The sequence below is a fragment of the Cryptomeria japonica genome, chromosome 6 (assembly GCF_030272615.1).
Source record: "Cryptomeria japonica chromosome 6, Sugi_1.0, whole genome shotgun sequence".
Taxonomy (NCBI): Eukaryota; Viridiplantae; Streptophyta; class Pinopsida; order Cupressales; family Cupressaceae; genus Cryptomeria; species Cryptomeria japonica.
Window position 1 is genome coordinate 672130078 of NC_081410.1, and position 27037 is coordinate 672157114.

At 38.3% G+C, this 27037-nt stretch overlaps 1 protein-coding gene across 12 annotated transcripts in view; it reads right to left on the reverse strand.

The window, feature by feature from the left end:
* Window positions 1-2071: 2071 nt before the first annotated feature.
* The window catches only part of LOC131080072 (pentatricopeptide repeat-containing protein At1g19720), a 36298-nt gene continuing 11332 nt past the window's right edge, over window positions 2072-27037 (reverse strand). For 6 of the 12 annotated variants that reach the window (XR_009114126.2, XR_009114129.2, XR_009114125.2 and 3 more), the window contains 4 exons: window positions 3527-4394; window positions 3113-3409; window positions 2647-2921; window positions 2497-2512 (listed from right to left, as the gene is read on the reverse strand). Coding sequence is in view for 2 of the 12 variants with exons in the window: in XM_058018162.1 (XP_057874145.1) it covers window positions 2651-2777; window positions 2866-2921 (183 nt within the window). In the remaining 10 variants the exon portion in view is untranslated. Of the gene's footprint in view, window positions 2513-2646; window positions 2922-3108; window positions 3410-3526; window positions 4395-27037 lie in introns of those variants that run through there. The other 6 variants (XR_009358302.1, XR_009358301.1, XM_058018163.1 and 3 more) reach the window with 6 other exon arrangements.

A 27037-nucleotide genomic window follows, 5' to 3' on the forward strand; every position in this document is an offset into this window, starting at 1 on the left:
TTCTCAAGTAAATTTAAATTTGGTTAAGTATTTTAGTTAAATGGAAGTTAGTGTGGATGACTCATCGTGAAACTTGTAATTTCATACTATTTACAATTTGTTGATTATAAATTGTAGTGCATGGCTAGTTTGAACTGTCAAAAGAATCTTAACTTCAATTACTCTTCACTCATTGATATGCATACCTTTGATGGTATTGATGGTAGTTAATAGTGATTTGAACATCATTTTCTTTCCTTAGAAGATCGCACCAGCTTTGCCTAGTTGTTCATTGCATGGTGAAACAAAGTATGGTTGAGTTTCACTAAGTCGTTCATTATCCCTTGCTTTCTAGGATTAAATTAGGGTAACTCAAAACCCTATCCCTTTTTACCATTTTTTTTCATAAGTCATTAGTAGTAGTAAAAAATGCATTTCAATGAAAATCTTTTGGAAGTATAATCAGACTCATAGGCTATTTCTTTGCTTTTGAGTGGTCATCTCCTAAGAACAATTATGTGAGCTCCCTTGGATTACTAGCAATCACATCAACCATTAAGACTATCCACACATCAAGACCTGACAGTATAAACCTTGGAATCATCTCAAGTGATCATTCAATTCAGCATTTGGGAAGATTTTGTTCAAGAGATGATAGAGTATTCAATACTTTATTCTATATTCGAGGTGTCATAAAACACACATCAAACAAGTTATTTGCAAAATGAAAGATGGAACTATACAACCCAAACAAGAATGTTTTCCCAAACCATCTTTGATCATTTGTTCAATGTAAACTTCCTCTTCAAGATCTCCATTTAAAAATGCACATTTAACATCCATTTGATATACTTTATAGTTCTTGCGTGCTGCAAAAGCTAAGAATAGTCTGATTGTTTCAATTCTAGCTACCGGTGTAAAGGTTTCATTGTAATCAATTCCTTCTTTCCGTGGATATCCCTTACACACTAATCTTGCTTTGTTTCCGATTACCTTACCATCTTCATTAAGTTTATTTCTAAATACCCATTTAATTCCAATTACATTTTTGTTTTTAAGCCCTTCCAATTGCTTTAGTTATTTTTTAGAGATAGGATTGATGTTTTAACTTTCATTCAAGGGATGCCAAGAGATCCAATGCCCTATGTCCTTTTTGTTGACTCTATTTCTAAAATAAAAGCTAGTCATAATAGTTCAATCGACACAAATTTAGCATCCATATTCTACCTCTCATTGCTCAACATGAGTTGGTTGGCTAATTTGTGTAAAATTTTTGTCAATCTATTTTAAGATTAACTCCCAAAAATGTTTCCTATCCATAATTTGTTGGTCTAAAAAAGATGGAAAACAAATATACAACATTAATAGGTGCAAAAGTTGATTAATGTGGTACACACATGATAAACCTACACAAAGTCTAATTGTAATGCCCTAAGAAGCAAAATTGATTACCTTTTTACAGCCTTCAGAAATGGTACTAATGCTTCCTACATTTTAGAAGTCTTGTCCTTGAAAAGCCATAGTAATTGCATATTGTGAATTTTTCATGTTACTTGGAAAGATGTATAACTCTAAATGTAGAGTCTCTAGATGAAATCTATCGAGTTTCTAGATTTAATAGGTATCATGATAGAAGATGATCAAGCTGTCCTACTAAACACTAAATTCTTTCATTTCCAAGCTGCATGAGAAATCTGTCATTTTGTAGCAAAATCCAACAATTTAAAAGCCAAGACAAAAGATGAACACACAATGAGAAGCTATAGGACTTCATGAAAGTGTGCTATAAATATGATCTCCATGTTTTAAAAAGTGATTAAATCATTCTACACATTTGTAAGATACACATATTTATAGAAATAAAATCAAGCACTTTCCTATAATACTTTATGTTTTGAGATATATTTTCACATATTTAAGATTTCAGTTATACATGAATGTCATTCTTTATTTTTTAACATTCAATTTCTATTATTTATGTCAAAAATTTAAAATTCTAATATTAAAAATAGTTAAATTCATTGAAATAAATTTAATTAAAAATTCAAATTAACTAAATTAGAAAAAAAAAATTAAATATATCATGAAAGGAATTCCTGCAGTTGACTCTTAACAACAACTCATTGGTCCTCCTTTAATTTTGTAGCCCACCAGATTCATGAGGACCATAGACTATTTAATCTGTGAGTCGCAAACCAAACCTCTCCACTAATATCAGCATAGAAATCCCACTCAAGCATATTTTCCTGATACAATATAAATACAACTAGCAGTTGCATTTTCCATGCAATGGTGAGCAGATAGGAGTTTGGCAAACAGCAGCATGGAGATTGCAGTGTATAGGGCCAACATGTATAGTTTGTTAGATACACTGTCTTGAGCTTTAAAATATTGGCATACAATTGATGGTTTTCATGAGCGAGCAATAGAGCTGAAGGTCTTAATGATCGAAGATATGGTCTGTTTCAACAATTGAAGCAATACATTACAAAGGGCCAAAAAATGCAGAGTTTGTAAGATACCCTGTCGTGAGCTGCAAAATATCACAGAAACAGGTTTTAAGTTTAGATTGTTAAGATGAAAACCATAAATTTGTAATCTATTTAGCTAAAGATGTGATAAATACTGAAGTAGGTACAAGATGCTGTATAGGGAACATTGTCATACAATTTCAGAATGGCATACAATTGAAGGTCTTCATGAGCGAGCCATACAGATTAAGGTCTTCATGATCAAAGATATGGTCTATTTCAACTAGAAGCTCCATGTATCTGTAGTTAACAGGGTATGAACTGTTGCTGTGAACAATTTACTTTTAGTAACTTTGTATCTTGGTAACTAAATATCATAGACTGGTGCATTGTCAAATAAATTTGTTACGCTTACGAGGTAATCTGAATATGCATTCGTGGAATTCTGGAAATTCTCTGAAAGGTTTGTATCTGCAGTGAACAGCTGACAATGATGAGTACAGTGCTTGTGATGATATTATGTAACTGTTTTTGGATACCAAAAATACAACTACAATCACTAAATGCATTTGCTAACAGTAATCAGAGTTTTGTTAAGCACAAAGAGAAGCTAATTATAGCAGCCAATTTCAACACAGAAGTCAGTGCCTTACATTACTAACATTAATCAAGTTAATTATAGCAGCCAGTTTTCAACACAGATTTCAGAGCCTTCCATAAAAAGATTTCTGGATTGAAATCCATCATAGTTGAGTTCAATTGAGCTGAATCAGAGTTTTGTTAAGCACAAAGACAACTTAATTCCAGCAGCCAAAATCTTATAGTGAAAATGTCAACAATTATAAGATTTTCAGTCTGCACACTTTTGTATTGATTAGTACAGTGATTGTGATGATTGTACAGTTGATGGTCTTCATAGAGAAAAGATGTGATCTGTGTCAACTTGAGGCTCTGCGTATCTGTAGTTAAGAGCATACCAAGCGAAGTTAGCCACATATAGAATGTCGTGTTTGAAAACATGAATGTTAACAGATGAATTTAGTGTACAAACAATGTAATAAAGTAGTTGTAATTACCCAACTGTTCCTTGATGTTGGCAGTAGGAGGAGGTTGCTGTGTAGCTTGCAATGGTTTATGTACATGAAGTAGCTGTGCTGAAAATATGTACACTGAGAATTCAATGGTACTAATAGTGCCAACTTTTGTTATATATATTTGATAAAAAACAATATGTACACTCAGAATGCTGTGAGTATATAGTAAGCAACAGCCAAGCTGTGCCATTTTTGATGCAGTGTAGCACAACGCTCATTTGTTACAAGAGTGCTTGTTTTATTAGTCTTGTTCGGCCACCAAAATAGAGTTGGAGCTGATCGTATTACTATTTTTTGTGGCATAAAAAAAACAGCTTAACATGCACCCCTTCACTTAGTTAGGGTGTGTGTACCAAACATCGTCCAAGAAGCTGTAGAATGAACATTTCAAATCAGCAGAACTATCCACTTCATAAAGCTCATCGTATCGTAAATCTCGCAACATATCATAGAAGGCCTCTAATACACTACATGTTGTGTGGAATGTTCACTTGATGTCTTGAAATATTTTAATTTCAGAATTTTCCATGCGGCATGTATGTTCACATACGTGTTTAAGTTGTCTGACGGTATCCTGGCAATTCGTTAAAACATTGTTTGAGAGGAGCTCAGTATTGCTTTGGTAGCAGCCGGGCCAATCAACAAACACTGAGCCTGTTAATGGCATAGTCGTATGAGCCAATCAACGGACACTGAGCCAGTTGATGACATAGCTGTGCGAGCCAATTAATGGACATTGAGCCCATTGATGAAATAGTTGTATGATTCGGCTCTGAGGGCGTTGATGAATCTTCAAAGGAGCTACTTGGAATGGTGATCACGTCTTCATGTCCTCCTAATTCTCCATGATCTGCTAGCATGAGGCGCGTGTAAAATAAATGTAAGGTTTAAGTAAAATAGTGTACATTAATATGACAAATACAAAAATACCTAGGCATATGATTTATTGGTCCAATATTGTGCGGCACTGTAATGACTTCAAATGAAATTAGAACAGATTTAGCTATTAAAAATAAAATTGATCAATGGAACTATAAACAAATCAACAAAAAAACCAGAACGACTTTAAAATAAAGATTTATAGAAAGGACAATATGAGTTCAAATATTCCTATCTTGAATCAGACTGGAATAATGTTTTCACAAGTAGGATTCAGATTTAAACAAACATTCTGCTAAACAGTTCACATAACTTGTTTATGCTCTGTTTTTAAGCAAGTGATATTATAAATTTTTCTCAAGCAATTTTGTCAAATAAAATGGAGCATTAGCCATAGTAACCTTCCAACAACCCTGGCAGATAAAAAGAATCTGAAGACCATGACATAAACCTCTGTATCTACATAATAAAAGCCAAATTAAATATCAGAACCATTTCCATAGATCAGAAGATAAAGTTTTTATACAGTTTAACAAATCAATTTTGCGAAAAAAAGACGATGAATTCTTGTACAAGGAAATCAATTAAAATTATAAACCATCTGTATTTCAGGTGTTTATTGAAGTGTCAAGTAGTTTGGCAATGTAACAGGGGTATTGATATAGATGAAAGCTGTTCCTATTACAACCAAACAAAATAGTTCTACATTAGGTAGGTATAAATATTGCTTCACAATACATACTGTTTATAGTTTTGAGACTTATCAATAAACTCTTCTCTATAGATACATCTGTAGTAATATTTACTCTGTATGTGATATACATTAAATTTGTATTTTTACAGGTTTGTATTTGAGTATTTTTACATTTAAGTCATAAAATGTTAGTCTTCAAATCAACCACAACCACAATAATGATGTCCCAGTTTCACCTAAAACTATTGTAACCAAAGCTGGAACTTCAAAGAAAATAATGACTTTTGGGAGGCTAGCATGATCAACATAAATGATGATCTGCCGGAGATCTTGCGCTATCCACAAGTGGGCTTTAGCCCATGCCAGTTATATCAATCGTTTCTAAACTATTGATAATTTAGTTTAGATAGACATCTGAAAACAATGACGCTTCTAATTTTCTTGACCTTTATCATGATAACAAACCATCTCCATTTCCTCACAGCAGAGGGAGGTAAGAGAACTCTAACATGGACCATATTATCAGAATAATTCCAGAAGCACTTACCTTATTTGATTTTTATTTGTTTTTAACTAAAAAATTTAGATACTGATGAGATAATGGTAATGGATACAGGCAACTGCCAGTTGATAGACATTGAAATAGTAGAAATTATCAACATAGGTATGGCTAGGGGAATAGGCAATATGATTATGACATTGAAATCGAAAATAATTGTCCAAATTGCAATATAGATGAGATTGCACTAAGTTTTGAAAACTTAGGTTTCTTGTTTCAAATGGCATTGTCTCCTATTAGAAGCTTTTTTTCTTGTCATCATAAATCCATTGGTACTTTTTGCTCTAGCCAATTGAAGTATAATTCAAAATTTCGACCCAGTCATGTTTTTCATTAATCCTATTCTTTCATATGAATATAATGCCTGTCGAGACAAAGCCCCAGCTGATTTATGTGTATACCCAAAAGGGGAGGATTGATGGCTATTTCTTCTTTATTCTCAAAAATTTGAGTTCTCTAAAGAATTTTACTACGATATCTTTTTCATTAAATTCAAGAAACATCGTAACAAAGCAGGGCTTAATTTCCCATTTCCTGAGGGCAGTTTCAGCATAGATGAAGACATGAATGGTGACAATGTGGAAAATTGGAGATTAGACGATACACCCTAAAAGGATGGCCAAAATGAAATATTCTAACTTTATTTTCCTATCAAGCTTGGTTTCCTTTTATCAATTTTTTTTATTCAATTGAACATGCACTCTATGTTTATTCAAAAATCAAATGACTTAGGACAGGCACAAACTAAATTCAATTACATTTATTGAACTCATTCATCTCATATTCGATACAAATTAACCATATTGCTGAGCACATGTATGGACTAAGGGATTTATTTCATACCCAGATCAACCCAATTGCTAATCAAATTGAGAGTCTGTCATTACTGCTAATAGCCTTTACTCGGGACTGGTTTCTCACAGCTGCAACTCTGATTGTCAGTCTGCCTTGCACCTGAAACAGATCACTGTAGGATTCATTGGCTCTGGAATATCTTCTTCAGGCCCTACAAATGTCGGCCATGCATCACACAAAAAGCCGCCCATTTACTTCCATGAAGCGATATTATTGAGAGGCATAGACTGCGATTTCACTAGGATGATGAGCCGCTGATAATATTGATTCCTTTGTGCAACACTAAAGATTGAATCGAACATATGCTGGGGATTTCGTCCCAACACACAAACCAGGGGTCTCGTCCTAGAGAGCACTATTAAGCTCAATGGAAGAATAAAAAAAAATGAACAAGCTGAATAATCCTTTCCTCAGCATCAATTGACCTTATAAATCCTTTTCATCCAAAAAGCCATCGAATTGTCTTGAAGGTTCCAGATTCACGTTGGAGACAAGCTTATGAAGATAACATTAAATGTTTATTAGACCCCATGAAAAGCCGCCTAGGCACAATAACATTATAATTTATTAGGTCCCCCTCTTTAATGATTAAGTGAGCCTTAATAATAATTTTGTCATAAGAGTTTTTTTATCGGCCCACACTCACATATTCCCTTAAATTATTTCATCTAACCCAAGGAATAGAATAGGCTAGAGTTTGACAACCAAATGCCTGTCAAAAAGATGGGGACATTATAGTCCTCCCTTCCTGGAATTGCTGGTCCTCCAGCAATTTCAAGCTAGGATGCTGCAATATCTCTTCTCCTTCCCAAGTTGCGTCCTCAAGTGGCAAATTCTTCCATTTAATTAAATACTCCCGTACCACTTTGCTCCTCAGTTTCCTCTCTCTCCAATCTGCAATGCCTTCAAGAACTAAAACCAACTTCCCCTCTTCATCTAGTGGAGGCAATTAAGGAGAAGCAACTGTATGTTGGCCTAGAACCTTTTTAAGACGAGACATGAAAGACATTGTGTATTTTGCTGCCCTTAGGTAACTCCAATTCATATGCAACCTCTCCTATTCTCTTCAAAATCTTGTAGGGTCCATAAAAACGTGGTTTCAGCTTTTCTGCCTCACTCATCTTCAATGTGGTCTATCTATATGGCTGCAAACGTAGCAACACTAAGTCTCCCACTTCAAAAGACTGCTCAACTTGATGCCTATCAGCATATATCTTTTGTTGGTTCTGAGCATGTTGTATGTTTTCTCTGAGTGATTTGAGAATGTCCTGGTAGCTCTGCACAATCTCTCTAGCCTGTGGAACCTTACTGTCATCAAATGCTAAATCCATGAATGATAAAGCCTCATATCCATACAAAGCTCTGAAAGGTGACATGCCAATGGACATGTGATAGGTGGTATTGTAGCAATACTCACCAAGATAGAGCCACCTCACCCAAGCACGCTATTTTCCCGAAACATAGTTTCGCAAATAGCCTTCAATCCACTTGTTAACTATTTCTATCTGCCCATCCGTTTGAGGATGGTAACTGGTGCTGGGTGTCAATTCAGTTCCTACCAATCTGAACAACTCTTGCCAGAACATACTCATAAATCTGCTATCTCTATCACTCACAATCGTTTTGGGAAATCCGTGCAATCTGAAGATTTCCCTGAAAAATAATTCCGTAATCTGCAATGCTGAGGAGTCGGTAGGAACAGCAAGGAAGTGTGCATATTTAGTAAGCTAGTCCACTACCACAAAGATACAATCTTTCCCCTGCACACGAGGTAGCCCTGTGATAAAATCCATTGATATCCCGTCCCATTTCTGCTCAAGAATCGACAAAGGTTGTAGAAGACCTGTAGGAAATGTGTGTTTTGACTTGTTTTGTTGTCAAGTCACACATTCTCTAACATGCTGGAGCACATCATCCTTCAATCCCTTACAGGTAAACCTCTTACGAGTTTGGCGATAGGTCTTGAAGAAACCTGGGTGTCCTGTCACAGGTGAATCATGTAGTGCCTCCAACATTTTCTTCTTCAATTTGGAACCAGGTACAAGATAGATTCTGTTTTTAAAATAGATAATGTCATTCATCACTGCATATCTGTCATCTTGCACCTTACCATCAATAAGATCACAAGCAAAAGGATTATTTGAATACTCAACCAATAACTGAGTTTTCCAGTCAGTTGCAATTTGAGTGAGGGAACAAAGAGTGGGTTTCCTAGAGAGAGCATCTACAACAACATTTTTCTTTCCTTTTACATATTCCACATCAAAATCGTAAGCTTGAATCTTGCTTACCCATTATTGTTGTCGCTCATTCAAATCCTTCTGCTCTAGGAAATACTTGAGACTGTTATGATCTATATGCACTATGAAACGAGTCCCAACCAGAACTGCCTAAACTTAGCTAGCGCATGCATGATTGCTAGCATCTCCTTATCATATGTAGAATAAAGTCTCTCATTGTCCCTCAAATTTCTTCTCTCATAAGCGATCGGATGTCGGTTCTGCATTAGCACTGCACCAATTCCCTGCTCCGATGCATCACACTTCAAAACAAATGGTTGTGTGAAATCCGGTAATGCCAACACTGGACACAAACTCATAGCATCCTTAAGCTTGTCAAAAGCTAAATGTGCACTTTCTGACCATGAGAATGCACCCTTCTTAGTAAAGTCGGTCAGTGGAGAAGCTAACTGTGAGAACCCTCGCACAAACCTTCTGTAATATGAACACAGCCCCAAGAAACCTCTCAACTCAGATATGTTTTTAGGTGGTGACTAGTCTAAGATTGCCTGAATCTTTTCTTGATGCGCTTTCACACCATCAACACCAATGATATGTCCCAGATACAAGATCTCTGTCATCCCAAATTCACATTTAGAGGCTTTTGCATTAAGTGATTGTACCTCCATAATACCCAATACCACGTCCAAATGATGCAAATGGTCATTCCAAGTTCTGTTGTAAATCAAGATGTCATCGAAGAAGACCAAAACAAATTTCCTCAGCTGCTTCCAAAACACATGATTCATACAAGACTGAAATGTTGCCAGTGCATTTGTGAGTCCAAAGGGCATGACCAGGAACTCAAAATGCCCGTAATGACAACGGAAGGCAGTTTTGTGAATGTCCTCTTCTCTGACACGTATCTAATGATAACCAGAGCGCAGATCTATTTTGGAGAAGTACACGGCCCTATTTAGTTCATTGATCAACTCATCGATCCTGGGTATGGGATATCTGTTTTTTATAGTCTTCTTATTCAATGCCCTATAATCTATACACATGTGCATCATCCCATCTTTCTTCTTAACTAGCACTACCAATGAGGCAAATGGGCTCGAACTGGGCCTTGTATGTCCCATACTAAGAAGCTCTTTGATTGTCTTCTCAATCTCCTCCTTAAAGTGACGTGGGTGCCGATAGGGTGTGGTGATCATGGGTTTTGAGCCCTCTTCCAGTTTAATCACATGTTCAAATCCTCTGTCAGGTGGCCAACCAAGAGGTATACCTCCAAAAACTGCACTATGCTTATCTAACACTATCTGTATATCCACATGGTACTCTGGTTTCTCGCTGGAAGCTAGTTTAGAAGAAACAAAATACTGTGCTGCCCAGTCTACATCACCATGTCTGAAAAGGGCCTCCATCCTTCTAGCTAACACCACCCGAGGACCACCATCTATCATGGCCTTAAGTATTGTCTTTTTCCCATTCACCATAAACTCCAGCTGCATCTGTTTGAAGTCTTGAACATAGCGTTCAAGTGACTCCGACCACTCCAATCCCAACACAACATCTATGTTACTGAGATTAATCTCGTAGAAATCCCCTATCAAAGTGTAATAACCAAATTATATACTGAGCTGGGGAATTACCTTAGTGCAAGTCAACGGAAAACCATCAGCCACTATGACACTGAATCCTAGAAACTCCTCAGCCTGAAGCCCACGCCTCATCACTAATCCTTCGTCAATGAAGTTATGTGTGGCTCCGCTATCAACCAAACATACCATCCTCTATCCCTTAAGATGAGCAAAGGTTGACCTACCATTCGAGTACCTGTAGGTCAACGACATGGTTAGGGGACTCATTCTGAGGGTCATGGAGCTTTGCAGGGGCTCTGTGAGCCATTTCGGACCTTCGGATGAGGTCTCCTGTTTTTTAGTGAGAACTGGCAGTTGACTGAATGACCACCTGGGGGACCAAGGAGCAGAGTAGGATCATTTTGAGCAGTTACAGGTGTTTGAAGAGGTTCCTACTTTTTAGGGAGATTCCCTACCTTTTAGGAGGTTGTCGCAGTTTCCATACCTGAGGTTCCACGGGACCATACTATGGTTTCAGTTTCAAGAAGATTGGATGTGTTTCCTAGTTTCTAGGAGCATCCCTAGATTTTAGGGATGGGACTGCCAGTTAGCTCAGCTTTTCCGGCATCGGTCACAGATAGGTCACATTTATATTCATGATTGTTTGGTTATTTTGGGCTATTATTGGATATTTGGAGATATTTTAATATATTTAAATATTTGCTAAGTTAGCGATTATATAAATTAAAATAAGGCTATGTATTTACTCATTTCAAAGTAATAAGGGGTTTCTGGCTTCATCTGGGTTGATATGCCTATGTGTTATAGCTCATTGGAAAGGTCTTGAACTTTGCTAAATGATTCTCACCTTCCAGAGTCTTTTTGGATGCCTGACGCTATTTATTTGCAATTTAGTGTTATTTTCCTATAGTTGACGCCATAATTAGAAAATAACACTCTTTTCATAATGCGCCAACTTTACTCCCTTTTAGGGTTTGGCTTGGAAAGGAAAGGAGATATAAGGAGATGAAGACCTAATTGTTCATTAACTTTTTACACAATCAAACTTATTTTGTGAATTTTCTCTGAGTGAGTGATTCTTCATCTGGGACGGAAACCCCAAGATCTGGACTGGCTGGGATGTAGCCCTCAGCAGTTATTGGCATTGGATTCTTCAAGCAGAGTGCATAGTTGACAAAGATTGAGTACGCCATTCTTCATTGTGGATTCAGGCTGCAGAGTAAGGGTTTCAGCATGGCAAATTGATTCTTCAGCTTGGTCATGACCCTTGCAGCCTTAGGGCCGCCATTTGCAGCAGGTACATCCCACGTGGAATGTAAGGAATGAATGCATTCAGCCTTAGAGGTATTCTTGATTCATGATATATTATTTTGTGAAGAACTTGGAAGTTGCAGGTCTGCAATTTACAACAGCAAGCAAGTTTGAGACGAAAACCTCAGATTTGGTCTTCAGGAGGACGGAATCCCTTCTACAGGAGGCACGTGGAACACATCAAAAGCTTGTTTCAGGCATATTGAGGGTCATTTCAACAAGCAAACTCAGTAATCACTGGCAGCAAGGTCATTACATCAGATCTGAGCAAGAATACATTCGATTTCAGTGCATTACTTATTTCTTTTGGCAGTTGTATTGTTTCCCAAGGGGGGCATACCATTACAAATGGTTGTGGAGTGATAATAAATAAAATGGAGGGTTTTAACTCCATTTCTTGTTCTTTACTTCATTGTTAGGATCAGCAAGGACTGTGTTGAAGAAATCACAATCATCAGGCTTGAATTGAGATCAGGGTGAGCAAAACAGTGAGGATTTAAGGCTAAAATTGTATAATTTTGCCTGGTAGAATTTGGATTTCCAGCTAGTAATTGGGTTTTTGGCCCAATTTGTTATTGGTAATTCATTTGGAGGTAGTATAAGTGTATTGGTACATCTGGAATGCCCTTGTATCTTCAACTCATGCCTGTGTCCATTTCTGGATAGCAAATCCGCAACAAACCCCAGCACTGGATCCGTGGTATGTTTCTAATTGTTTTGGTGAATGTATCTTCACTCCTAGTTGAATGTAATCTGCTGTCATAAATAAAATCAGAAGCTGATATCTTATTTTGAGTTGAATTCTATGTTATTATTGGTTAATGGTTGCAATCCCCATCACCAAAAAATAAACACTTTCTGCATCTTCTGTCTAGTCTCTAGGAACACCAAAAGGCTCTAAAAGATAGTTTATTAATTAAAACTTATCCAAGGCAGCAAAGAATTGATTTAGGATCTTTCAGTGGTATCAAAGCTTTGATCTTGCCAGCCTGTTGGGTGAAGATCAAGAGTTCTAATTCAAATTTGAGTTTAGTTTGGTTGAAAATCAAATTGGACATCATGACAGGGTTGTTTAGAAATAAACAAGCAGGGAAAGAATTTGACCAAACACCTTCAAGGAGTTCCAGACAGTCTAAGGGTACAACTCCTTCAACAAGTACAAGGAGAAGGTCTCCTACCAAGACATTCAATGATACAGTTATGAACAACTATGATAAGTATTGCTCTCTTCCTAAAAAGATACGTGACCACCTTTCCTTCACACAATTCATGGGTGTACCAGTTGAAGATGACTTGATGTTTTCAAGTCCACGTCATCAACCAAGAACAAAACAAGAGTCAATTGAGAGCAAGGGAAGCAAAGGAAGAGGAGCAGATATGATGTTTACCAGTGAGATTGGTAGGAAACTATTTGATGATTTTGAGAGACATGTAGATCCAATTGGTGCCTCTTTGGTTGGTTACAACGCTGTCCCATCATTTTTGGTGGAAGATGTGAAGGAAGAGTTTGTAACTTCAAGCAATACACAAGACATTCATGAGAGGTTTGATGAGTTTTCAGATTGCCCAAAGACTGATTTTGAATCAGCAATTGATGAAGAACATGAGGTTGAAATGGACAGCGTAAGTTTGGATTCATTTGTCACACTACTTCCTCTTCTCAATTGGGAAGACCATGAGGAAAGTCGAAATTTAATGGTGTGTAGTGAATCCAAAGATTTGTCACCACGGTATGATCATAATTCTGAAGTCCTTAACAACACTGACGTAACTTCTCTTCCTCAAGATATGACAGCCTTTGGTCATGAAGAGAATAAAGATTTGCATTCTACATTTGCGGGTGCTTATGGTACAAGCATGGGTTATGCTGATGCAAATAATACAACTCACCATAAGTTTGATTTTGTGTACTTTGGGGCAGCTGATATAAAACATTGCCAAAAGTTGAACGAAGATTGGTTACATAGAGCTGCCCAAGCAAGACACCACCTCCAAAGAGTCAAAGAGCGTCACAATTGGTTAGATGACGCAAGGATACAAAGAGAACCATCCATTAGATCTTTATTTCTTCCAAGGGAAGAAAAGGACAGCGAAGATATATTGAATGGAAATAAAAATCAGTTTGATTTTCTGAGTTTGATCAGCAATTCTCCTTTATCTAATGAGTCAAATTTGAAACCTTGCATTGAGAACATTCAAGTTGGCAAGACTAGATGTGAAGTTGATGAGTTGTTAGGTGGCATTCATAGTGGACCAGCCACTGAAGGTTTATCCATGTTGCAGAACAAAAACATCTACTATTCATTTGTGGACTTGTCACCTCTTTCATATGATAGGGCAGCGATGTACTTATTAATTGGTGACTTAGTTTTCTTAGATGTGACAGTGGGCTATGAAGATCAGCGTGTAAGAGACTATATTTGGTGCATGGCTAAACAATATATTTATTTGGCATCCTCCAATGAAGACATACTAACTTGTGAAGGCAAGTTGCAGCCGCTGATCAAAGGTTTTGGAGAGGTTTCCATCACACTTAGCTTGTTGGAAATTGTCTTATTGATGGGTCTATTTCAACATTGAAGATTGGTGGTATTTATGGTTTCAATTGGAGTGAAACTCTCAACTAGTTAGGTGATGTCCAGATTTGCAGCAGCAGTATAATGAGTATTGACATGACGGATGGATATGACAGTGCAAAGATTTGGGATCCTGGTATTGACATTTGTGGTGTATTTCTTCAGTGGATCCATGATGAGTTGTTTCACTTTGGGTATACAAATGTTTATATCAGAGTAGCACAACGGTTGGGTGAAGTAACGTTTATCAGATTGATATGGGATCCAGTGAATTGGTTCTCAGCGTGCAGGTGCAGATTGCTTGAGGGCAAGCAATCTTCGGGAAGGGAAGATTGTAATGTCCCCTTTTCTAGGTGACATGAGATGAGTAGGGGTTGACCTACCATTCAAGTTCCCGTAGGTCAATGACATGGTTAGGGGACTCATTATGAGGGTCATGGAGCTTTGCAGGGGCTCTGTGAGCCATTTCGGACCTTTGGACGAGGTCTCCTATTTTTTAGGGAGAACTGGCAGTTGACTGAATGACCACCTGGGGGACCTGTTGACATATTTTTTATGCACGACCAAACACAGAATAAAATACCTAAAGGTACCTTATCCTCTCTTGAATAAAGTCTCCAAATGCTGAAGATGTCACGAAAAGGATCAATCGGGATGACTTCAAGGTTCTTTGTTGTAGGATCTCTACATGTGGATAAGCTCTTTGTGGTATGATGTGATTTGCTGGAATCACAAGGGGACTTACACTTGATGACTGAACGTCTGATTTGCTGGAATCACAAGTCCTACTAACTAACTGGAAGGCAAACAAATGGCAAAAGATGCAAGGTTCAGGAAATCTACTCTACTACCTAGAATGCGAGAAGATGGATGAATGACTAGGTGGAGTCCTACTGGGCTGGGTCTCACCATCTGGCTTGATCAATTCGACACCAACTCAATGTGATCTTCTAAGGGATGCTTCCAATATGTTCAAATCGTACACCATCTGACAATGATCACCATTCAAGATAATGCATGAACAATGGACATGTAACGACTTAAGATTAAGCTAATTTGTTGACCACACAAGGCATCCTTACAATCAGTAAGAGGCTAGTGGTATGGATTAAACGGATTCCACACACGTGCATTCAACAATTTCCTTCATTCGATCTAATCATCTACCATCAAGAATTGAAGATTCAACAAGAAACCATGCATATTGCAAGAAACGACACACTTCACCATTGCTTCAATGAAAATGGAGTTTGTTTACAATCAATGGCAACAATTTCTTGCCTTATCCTCCTATTCTACCCTAATTGCTATTCTATCAACTGACTATTCCTCTTCTAACTACTCTCTATCTATCTCCTCTATTATTAGCCCTTTACAAAATGAAGAGTCGGGGCTTATATAGTGCCCTTAATACAATTTGATGGCTAAGATCAATTTGAGATCAATGGCCAAGATTCAATAATGAAAACCCCAATTAGGGTTTGTTACAACCATTACATAACATTTAATGCTTGACCAATGAAATAATTGTATTAATTGGACACATGTCTTCTCTGGAAAATTCAACCAATGGATAGCTGGGGTAGGTACATCGAAGTTTGTGCCACCTCCCATGAGTTAGGTACATTGAATCTGGACACGCTGAGGTGGACCAACCCGACTGGAGGAGTGATAACTAGGATGCCACCTCGTTTGACACTTGGTTGATGCCAATTTGATGTTGCTGAGAAGCTAGCTTTAATTAACTCTTCTGAAACTATCTGCTCCTTCAACGAACCCTTGCTCTAACTTCCTTTGTCTTTGATGTGCAGGATGATGATGTATCTTGCCTTGGAATGCTGGATTGGAAGAGGTCGCCCTTATCCTTGCTTGATCTTCTTTGATGAGACTAAGCTGGAGGAGATCATCTTTGTCCTGGACCGGATCTTCTTTGATGAGAGCCTGCCGACTTGTAGATCCTCCGGGTTTTGGAGTCGCCATCTTGACACCTACACAACATTTCAACATTAGTCCTTGAGCATTAAAGGGTAGAAAATAAGACTCAAAAAGAAGATTTAAGATATTAATTAGGAAACTTCATGATAAATCTAGAGTTATCATTTCCTAATTAACCAATCAAGACTTTTCTAAAAAAATGTCTAAAAATCAAACCTTGAACAAGGGTGTTAAGATGATTTCGCCATACCTCCTCTTGAGTATTAAACTCTAAGAAATGATGTAAAAAAAAATGAATTTCGCTAGGCAAAGTTTAAATCATAGCCTCCTCTTCGATGAATCACGCCTCCATTAACCTCCAACACTTAGCAAACTTCGCCTCCAATCTTCTGGATTTTGCTCCTCAAATTGCTCCTCAATTAGTAGAATTTCGCCTCCAACATGCTATATTTCGCTCCTCCAATTCCCACTTCAACTTTGCACTTGAAAAAGGATGAATGAATGATTTGAAATGTGAAACAAACTCCTCCAATATATAGAGCGCTCACCCCTTTGCTTCCTCTAGGCCGACTTGGCAAAAAGGAGGTAAAAAATAAGTAAAATCTCAAAAAAAGGGGGCTGACTTGGCTAATAAAAACAAAATAAGGCCTTGAGCGCTTATTAATTGAATTTTAATTTGATAAAAATTAATTTTAAATGCCTCCAAAGTAAATTTCGATTTTCTAAGGCTTAAAATCAATTTATTAAATGCCAAAATGCTTTTAATTTAATGCTAATTTAATTTTAATTTTCCAAATGCCTCAAAATTAGCAATTTTGGCGATCTAATGCAATTTGGAGAATACTAATTTTTAAAACAAGGCTTGATGAAACTCCATGATGATTTCGCCCTGGACCCTCCCTGAGGGTCAGGAGCGATTTTCTATTTTTTGCTCAAAATTAGCATTTCTCAACGTTCAAAATCTCTTCAAGACATTTCAAATAGGCTTCCTCACTGACTTCCAGACTTTGCTCCATCTAGTTTGAGAGAAAAAGTGCAATTTTGGTGTTTTTCACCCTAGGCCCTCAGCAAGGGTCAGGAGCGATTTTTTTAATTTTGACCACAAATCTTCACTTCCTCACCAAAACACTTTCTCACCAAGCTAGATCACGTTCAGGCCTCCAAAATAAGCAAGAAAATCACCCTTCCAAAAATTTCGCCCTGGACCCTCAACAAGGGTCAGGAGCAATTTTTGCAAACTGGGCTTAATTCTTTATCATTTTTCATTAAAACTTTATTCACCACTAGGCAATGTCCTTGCTTCAACCACTCCATCCAAATTTGCTTCATTGTTGTAAGGTAAAATGAGGATTTTCAACATTTTTGCTTTGGGCCCTCTCTGAGGTTCAGGAGCGATTTTTCATTTTCTGACCAAAATCATCAAGTTTCAAAAGCAAAACATCATTGATCATGCATTTGGAGGTCTCTTCGCCCTATCCTAACCTTGCCTTAGCACCATTTTGAAGAAAACATGCAGTTTTTGTGATTTTTGCCCTGGACCCTCAGCAAGGGTCAGGAGCGACTTTTTGGTTTTAGGCATATTCCTTCATCTTTTGGATTCCAAATCGCCTTTCCAGGGTACCCTGCACATCACAATTTAGCCAAAATTAGCGAAAAATAAGCTCCAATAAGATTTTTGCTCTGGACCCTCAGCAAGGGTCAGGAGCGAAATTCACAATTTAGGCTAAAATGCTCAATCTTTTAGTTTCAAACCACTTCACAGGGCAAGGTAAGATCGCTTTCAAGGCTAGGAAAAAGGTTTCAAGTTCAAACAAGGTGGCAAATGAAGTTTATAATGAATTTCGCTTTGGACCCTCAGCAAGGGTCAGGAGCGAAATTCCCAATCTTGGCCAAAAATCATCATTTTCTTCAAGGTTTTCAATCTATCCCAAAGTCCAAACAAAATGCTTTGCAAATCAAAATTTGGTCAAATAAGGCAAGGAATGAGTCCTAGATTGATTTTCGCCCTGGACCCTCTGGAAGGGTCAAGAGCGAGATTCGCTCTGGACCTTCAGAGAGGGTCAGGAGCGAAATTCGCTTTGGACCTTCAGGAAGGGTCAGGAGCGAAATTTGACTTTTTGAACTCTCCATCAGGATAATTTTTATGGAATATAACATTTAAGTATAAGTGATATACTTTAAGTTATATTCCATATATACTTTCAGGATGTTTGAGAGTGGTTTCAGACCTTCAGGAGTCATATTGCAAAATCTAGTTTTTGGAGGTTTTTCAGTTTCCAGACTTAGTCAAATTTCAAGATCAAGACATTCCAAACTTAGCCAAGTTTCAGGATCAGGATATTACTCCAGCAAGACCTGCTATCCAGGTGATCCCCTTGGCGACACTCAAAACGCAAAGGCTAACAGACAAAACCCTAAAAGACCTAAAAACAAACCCTAGAAAGCAAAAAGCAGGGGTCCCCATTTGCAATGGGGCGATGTGTGAAATGGTCACAACAGGACCAACGAGCAGAGCAGGATCCTTTTGAGCAGTTACAAGTGTTTGAAGAGAGGTTCCTATTTTTTAGGGAGATTCCCTACCTTTTAGGAGGTTGTGGTAGTTTCCATATTTGAGGTTCCACGAGACCATACTATGGTTTCAATTTTTGGAAGATTGGGTGCGTTTCCTAGTTTCTAGGAGCATCCCTAGATTTTAGGGATGGGACTGCCAATTAGCTCAGCTTTTTCGGCATCGGTCACATATAAGTGATAAAGTTATATTCATGATTGTTTGGTTATTTTGGGTTGTTATTGGATATCTGGAGATATTTTAATATATTTAAGTATTTCCTAAGTTAGTGATTAAATAAATTAAAATAAGGCTATGTATTTAGTCATTTCGGAGTAATAAGGGGTTTTTGGCTACATTTGGGTTGATATGCCTATGTGTTATAGCTTGTTGGAAAGGTCTTGAACTTTGCTACATGATTCTCACCTTCCAGAGTCTTTTTGGATGCCTAGCGCTATTTATTTGCAATTTACTGTTATTTTCCTATAGTTGACGCCATAATTAGAAAATAACACTCTTTTCATAATGCGCCAACTTTACTCCCTTTTAGGGTTTGGCTTGGAAAGGAAAGGAGATATAAGGAGATGAAGACCTAATTGTTCATTAACTTTTTACACAATCAAACTTATTTTGTGAATTTGCTCTCAGTGAGTGATTCTTCATCTAGGACGCAAACCCCAAGATTTGGACTGGCTGGGACATAGCCCTCAACAGTTATTGGCATTGGATTCTTCAGGCAAAGTGCATAGTTGACAGAGATTGAGTACGCCATTCTTCATTGTGCATTCAGGCTGCAGAGTAAGGGTTTCAGAATGGCAGATTGATTCTTCAGCTTGGGTGTGATCCTTGCAGCCTTAGGGCCACCATTTGCAACAGGTACATCCCACGTGGAATGTAAGGAATGCATGTATTCATCCTTAGAGGTATTCTTGATTCATGATATATTATTTTGTGAAGAACTTGGAAGTTGCAGGTCTGCAATTTACAACAGCAAGCAAGTTTGAGATGGAAACCTCATATTTGGTCTTCAGGACGATGGAATCCCTTCTACAGGAGGCACGTGGAACACATCAGAAGCTTGTTTCAGGCATATTGAGGGTCATTTCAACAAGAAAACTCAGTAATCATTAGCATCAAGGTCATTACATCATATCTGAGCAAGAATACATTCAATTTCAATGCATTACTTATTTCTTTTGGCAGCTGTACTGTTTCCCAAGGGGGTCGTACCATTACAGATGGATGTGGAGTGATAATAAATAAAATGGAGGGTTTTAACTCCATTTCTTGTTCTTAACTTCATTGTTAGGATCAGCAAGGACCGTGTAGAAGAAATCACGGTCATCAGGCTTGAATTGAGATCAGGGTGAGCAAAACAGTGAGGATTTAAGGCTAAAATTGTATAATTTTGCTTAGCAGAATTTGGATTTCCAGTTGGTAATCGGGTTTTTGGCCCAATTTGTTATTGGTAATTCATTTGGAGGTAGTATAAGTGTATTGGTACATCTGGACTGCCCTTGTACCTTCAACTCATGCCTATATCCATTTCTGGATAGCAAATCAACAACAAACCCCAGCACTGGATATGCGGTAAGTTTTAATTGTTTTGGTGAATGTATCTTCACTCCTAGTTGAATGTTATCTGCTGTCATAAATAAAATCAGAAGCTGATATCTTATTTTGAGTTGAATTCTATGTTATTATTGGTTAATGGTTGCAATCCCCACCACCAAAAAATAAACAACACTTTCTGCATCTTCTGTCTAGTCTCTAAGAACACCAAAAGGCTCTGAAAGATAGTTTATTAATTAAAACTTATCCAGGGCAGTGTTGACATGTATTTTGTACACAATCATACACAGAATAAAATACCCAAGGGTACCTTATCCTCTCTTGAATAAAGTCTCTAACTACTGAAGATATCGCAAGAAGGATCAGTTAGGGTGACTCCAATGTTCTTTTAAGTAGGGTCTCTACGTGTGGATAAGCACCAGTGGTCGTTGTGATTGTTGTGTCATCAAGGGGCCTTACGTTTCTGAAGTAGAATTTCCTAAACAAAACAAGTTCTTAAAAAAGATCAAAAGGGTAGGGCTTGCAAGAGATCTAGTCTAATCCTAAGAATGACTCAATGTGGACGAGACTTGGCAAGATTCTACCAACTTCAATATTGCCATAAAATAACAACTCAATTGAAATTGATGCGATCTTCTAAGGTAACAAATGATTTTTCAATTCATCAAGGATCATAGACACTACCATAAAGGTACATATCCAAGATACAATGACAATTGAAGGTTTAAGCGATTCAAGTTTCTCCAGTTGACCACGCAAGGCGTTCCTACAATCAGCAAGAAGCTAGTGGTTTGGAAAGTGAATTTCACCGACGATCAAGTCCAACACTTCGTCCTTCAAATTAAAACACTACTTTGATTGAGAATGATTCAAGAAAGTGAACAACCATGAAAATAGCCACAAGAATTGCAATAAAACACCATAACTTCAATATTTTATTGATCTCAAAGCCATCATGTACAACAATTGTTTGAAATTCCTTCTTCACAGCTCAATCTTGCTACAAAGTAACTTGCTTCTATCAAATTGCTAATTTCTAATGTCTCTCTAATTCTCTAATTTCTCCTTAATCTCTAGTTTTCTAGTTACAAAATGAAAGAAATGAAGGTATCTATGGCATCCTCAATTACAATGAACGGTCCAGATCAAAAAGAAGATCAATGGCCAAGATGATGACACCTAAACCCTAATTAGGGTTTATTTTAAATATCCCCCCTTTTACTGAACAATATTAAATGCATAGCCAAATATTAAATTTGGCACAAAAATCTAGGAGACATAGACCAATGACAATTAAGGTGCCATGTCATCTATAACAACCTTTCTTCTAGAATCTTATTCCCTTTCCAATGCTCCTTTTTAGCATATGCAATGAATCTAGATACGATTCCTTCGATCTCAGCAATTGGAATCTCGGGAAGATTCCTCACTCTTTCTTCCAAGTGGATGACCTGATCAAAAGCCTTGAGAAGAGCAGCGTCCCATTCAGGTTCAAGTTCTTTAGTCTTTTCAATCAGGAGCATGGTAGCAAACATCTAGTCCCGTTGCTCATCTGTGATAACATTCGCATCCTTGCAAAAGATGACCTTGACCCTTTCTTCCAATTCCTGCAAATCCACATCTGTCTCAACTTCGATCCTCCTGCCAAGAATAGTACGTAGTACTTCAAACACTCTGTCCTGGATCGGGTGGATAACCTCCTCAACATGATTGCATCTAGTACTGATGTCCTTGAAGAGAACTTCCTTCATCTGGAGTAAGGTTGACCACTGAAGTAAACTATGAGGTCCTCCATCCATTATCTTTTCCTATACTAGGACCTTCCTTGATGTTTGTCTGATTACTTGCAGGACAGGAATGATAACATCTTTAGTATGAGCAAAGGCAGCTACCGTTATCATCAAGTTGTGAATGATCTCAAGAACCTGGATAGCTCGGTGAATGGTCTGCATCATCCTCGTTGCAAATTCCATAGCAACTGTATGAGATTTGTCAATCCAAGAGCTCATAAGCTGGACCAAACTCCTGACTCTCTCTGCCTCACCAATTGATTGAAGGGGAAGTGCCTGCATAGGAGATACTACTGGATCCTGACGTCCCAAAGGCTGATTGAGATGGCTGAAGTAGGTTCTCCATGCACCGACCTCTCTCTCAAGCTTTCTATTTTTCTCCATTTCTTCCCTAAGCTTGTCTTTCAATGCTTCAAATGAATCGGTGGCCTCATCTAGTGTTTGCTCGGCCGTAAGTGGACCAAGCTCAAATGTCTCTACATCATATTCTTCTGCGAGGATCTCACCTTCATACTTGTCCACTGTCGGTGTAGCTATTTGCAATTTCCTGGATCCGGTCTCATCTCTGATCATCTTGGACATCTTAGTAGCCTTCCTCTTCTCTGGGACTTCCTGGGAATTTCCAACAAGGCTCTCTAAATCAATCACATTGTCTTCGTCTTCGATCACAATCACCCTTGTTAGTCTTTCCTTTAACCAATCTAGGATGGCAGATCTTGTTTCTTTAACCTGTATCTCCTTAGGCAATATTTCTTCTTCTCTGGGAGGAGATGTTACTTCATTATCTTCCTTATCTTCATATAGCTCATTATCTTGGAGAGATCTACTTGGTGACCTTCGAGGTGTCTGTCCTTCTTTATCGTTTTGTACCATTGATTCCATAGACTCCTCTATCTCAAATGTCCTCTTCTCTTGTCGAGAAGATGTGCCGGATGAACGGTCTCGGTTGGCCTCTTGCTTCTTCTTGGAAGATTCTCTTTTCTCAGGTCTTTCTTTCCTCTTCGAGCCTCTCGGATGGAGATTGCCTTCACTTACACTTCGAAGGTTGCCTTCGCTTGTATTTCTGGGATTAGGATTACCCTCACTTACACTAGGATATCCCTCACTTACACTAGCTCCACCTTCAGCTGGCCTTTCCTCCAAGGTAAAAGTCATAGATATGCCTTGCTCTCTCAACTTCTGATGCTGCACATCAACCCATCTGCGAGTACAAGACAAAACTGGAGCCATCAAAGCATCTAGGTCCACAACCTCGGGTTCATTCCAATCTAGCCTCACTGATTTGCTTTCTCGATCATAAGATGATTGGAGATGTCTACCACTGTCCTGAGCTTGGTCGGCCACTCTGTAAATCTTGCATTTCCTGATGAAATCCAAAGGTAATCTAGAATGCATCTTTCTTTTCACTTCAAGATCATCTAAGAGATTCATCACAAAGTCTTCTATCTGAAACTCATGCCTGTACTTTCTACCGACTATCTCCTCTATATACCCATAAGGATCAAAGCTCTCTCTTAAGGCAAAGAATAAAAATGAATATAAAGCTAACTCCTCTGCATCATCCATGGCTAGAGCATTAGGACATACCTCAACTGAATTGCCTAATATGATAGGCACAGGGACTCCATTTCCATGTCTGTGTCTGAATGCCTTCGCATAAGCTGCCAACTGTCTAATTACCTCAAGTAACACAATTCTGTCTGTCGGATATCTCGGCAACATGTATGGAGGTGAAGGACATCCATGAACTCTAATATAAGTAAATTTCGGAAACTGGATAAACCAAGCACCGTACCTCTTTACTAGCTCTTGTGCATCCTGTGATAGCCTGTTGTGAATCCCGCCTTGCAACGTCCTGGTGATGTTCATCGTGAAGGTATCATTGACTAACTTGTAGTTACTTCCTGGTGGATGATGCAAGTGAACATAGGAATCACAAACTCTGACCTCGCCGGGTCCTCTTCCAATCACTCCTCTGTGAGGTAGTCCTGCGTACTCAAAGCTCCTGATCAAGGCATATATGACGTATGAACTCATGTGGAAAGACTTGGTAGCCTTCAGTCTCCTTAACTGTACGTCCAAGCAATGGCTAATCATTCTAGCCCAATGAATTGTTCCTTTTCCCTGAACTATCACTTGGATGAAGTAGAACATCCATTTCTCAAAATAGAAGGCTTGAGGAGCTCTTGTAACTCGGTTGAGCAATGTTATCAAATCTCTGTACTCCTCCTGGAAATCGATTCTATGTGGTGTATTTGGAATCTTGCTCAGGCGAGGACGACTCTTGAGTAACCAGTTCTTGTTGATGATGCTTAGGCAAGCGTCTGGATCATCCTCGTACATGGACCTGGCTCCTTCTATGCTTTTGTAGATCATGTCTCTGTGCTCTGGAAGATGGAAAGCCTCACTTATAGCTTCCTCTGAAAGGTAAGCCAAAGTGTTTCCCTCCTTGGACACGATCGATCTTGACTGTGGATCATAATGGCGAACACATTCGATCATTAACTCATGGCACTGGACTGCTCGAGGGAAGCCGGCCGCCTTAATGATGCCACTTTCAATTATCCTCCTGGCGACAGGTGATGGCTTGCCAATATAAGGGACCTCTCGGAACTTCTTCGTACTGAAGTTTCCCAAGTTGGTATCTCCAATGTTGCTCCACTTAGACACGATCTTGGTCTCCAGTTCTTTGTTCTTTTGATCTTCCTTCATGAGAGCTGGACGACTGGTGGATGCTCCTGCCTTCGGGGTTGCCATCGTAACACCTACACAACATTTCATAATAAGTAATAGATTTTGCAATGTATAACTATAGATTAGATTAAAGATTGAATTTAGGAAACTTCATGATAAGTCTTTGAGTTATCATTTCCTAAATACGATTGAGCTACTGGAAATTCAAAATTTCAAAATTCAAAATTGAGATTGAGACTATGACAATCAACATTCAAAATTTAGACAAAAGAAGACTTCGCCATACCTTACTTTGAGAGCTAACTCTAAAAAGATGCAAAAATAAGGAAATTCGCCTAGGCAAAAATGAAGTTTGGAGTCTTCAACGTGATCCTCCTCTAGCAGAGGCGCCTCCTTAGTTAATTTCACCACCTTTGGGGGTCTCCAACGCGATGATAGAGAATTTGCTCCTCTTCAAAACAAGTTCGCACTCCCCTTGAATGGAAATTTCGCACTTCTCCTTGTCTTCCAAAATCGCATGTGAAAGGATGATAAAATGATGATTTGAAATGTGATAACATACCTCTCCTTTATAGGCGTTTACCTCTTCAATCCCCCATAGGCCGACTTTTGAAAATAGGCAAATAAAAACAAATTTTAAATAAAAAATGGAGGCCGACTTTGTAAAAAATATGAAAATATAACCCAAGCGCTCTTCCCCTTTTTTTTATTTAAATTAATAATTAATTAATTTAATGCCTTCGTATTTAATAGTTTCGATTTTTTAAAGGCAAAATTAATTATTAAATACCTTGTGCGCGCCCATTAAATGCCAATTTTAATTAAAAATTTCAAGTTTCATTAATGCAATTCAAAAATTTATTGGCGCCAAACACGTGAGAGATGTAAAGGAGACAAACCATATTGCTTTGGTCCCTGGGAGAGGGACAGGAGCGATTTAGCATTTTGCTATTGAATTTCTCGCCTTTTACGTTCAAAACCACTTCCTCTACATTGAAACTGGCATCTTGAATGGGAATCTTGAGCTTGATCTATTCAATTTTGTAGATGAATGCCTCTTAAGATCATTATCGCCCTAGTCCCTTGGTGAGGGACAGGAGCGAACTTTGCATTTACTCCTTGGTCTTCGTCTCTTTAATCACCAATTTATATCACAAGGCAAGTAACAACTTTATTCATTCATTCCACGCATACTTTACTTGTCTGTTACAAGGCAAATTTGATGTTTGAGTGATTTTCGCCCTGGTCCTTGCCTGAAGGACAGGAGCGAACTTGCCTCTTTGCTCAAGTTAGTCACTTTTCGACATTTGGTTCCTTGTCCATCATCTCTCCAAGGACATATTCAATCTTGTGTAACTTCGCTTTGATGTGATCTAGGAAGAAAATGATGGTCTTCATTGAAATCGCTCTGGTCCTTGACTGAAGGACAGGAGCGAACCTCCATTTATAAGCTCATTCGTGCTTTGCCAACTTTTAAAACTATCTTCAATGGATTCGTTATGTTCACCTTTATTCATTTTTGACATGAACCTCGTTTCAACTTGGTAGGAAATTTGTCTTAGGAGGAAATCGCTCTGGTCCCTGGGAGAGGGACAGGAGCGCCTAGGACAAGATAAGCTTTGTTTGGTGTCTTGCAATCTTCAAATTATCTTCAATGGATTCGTTACGCCTCCTTTTACTTGCCTCAAACTAAAAACTTCATTTCACTTCGCCAAAAACCTGTCTTTCAAGCACATCGCTCTGGTCCCTGAGAGAGGGACAGGAGCTACCTTTAAAATTTGCCCTGGTCCTTGACTGAAGGACAGGAGCGATTTTGCTTCTAGGGTCAATTTTCTCCTTCGAGGTGCAATCAAATTATATTCAACGAGTAAAATGTACCTCCCTTGTTCTTCTCAAATCGTGAAATCGTTAAAATCTATCAAGGACAAGGCAATTTTGAATTTCAAGCTCCGGTCCTTCAGTGAGGGACAAGAGCGATTTTTGTCCCTGAGGGCAAATATTCAACCTTTTGTTGCAAACGACTAAGTCCAGGTGCTCCATCATGTTTATTCCACCTTCCATCACGTCCTTGATGCTTTAGTTCGATCAAAATGAGGTCAAAATGGTCTAAACAAGACATTTCGCCCTGGTCCCTGACTGAGGGACAGGAGCGATTTGGCCTCAAACTCCAAAAATTTGCCATTTTGAGTCTCAAAAATCTCCTAAACTTTTCAATTCGCGTTCAATTGCATCTCCTGGCGACCCTGCACAAGACAAA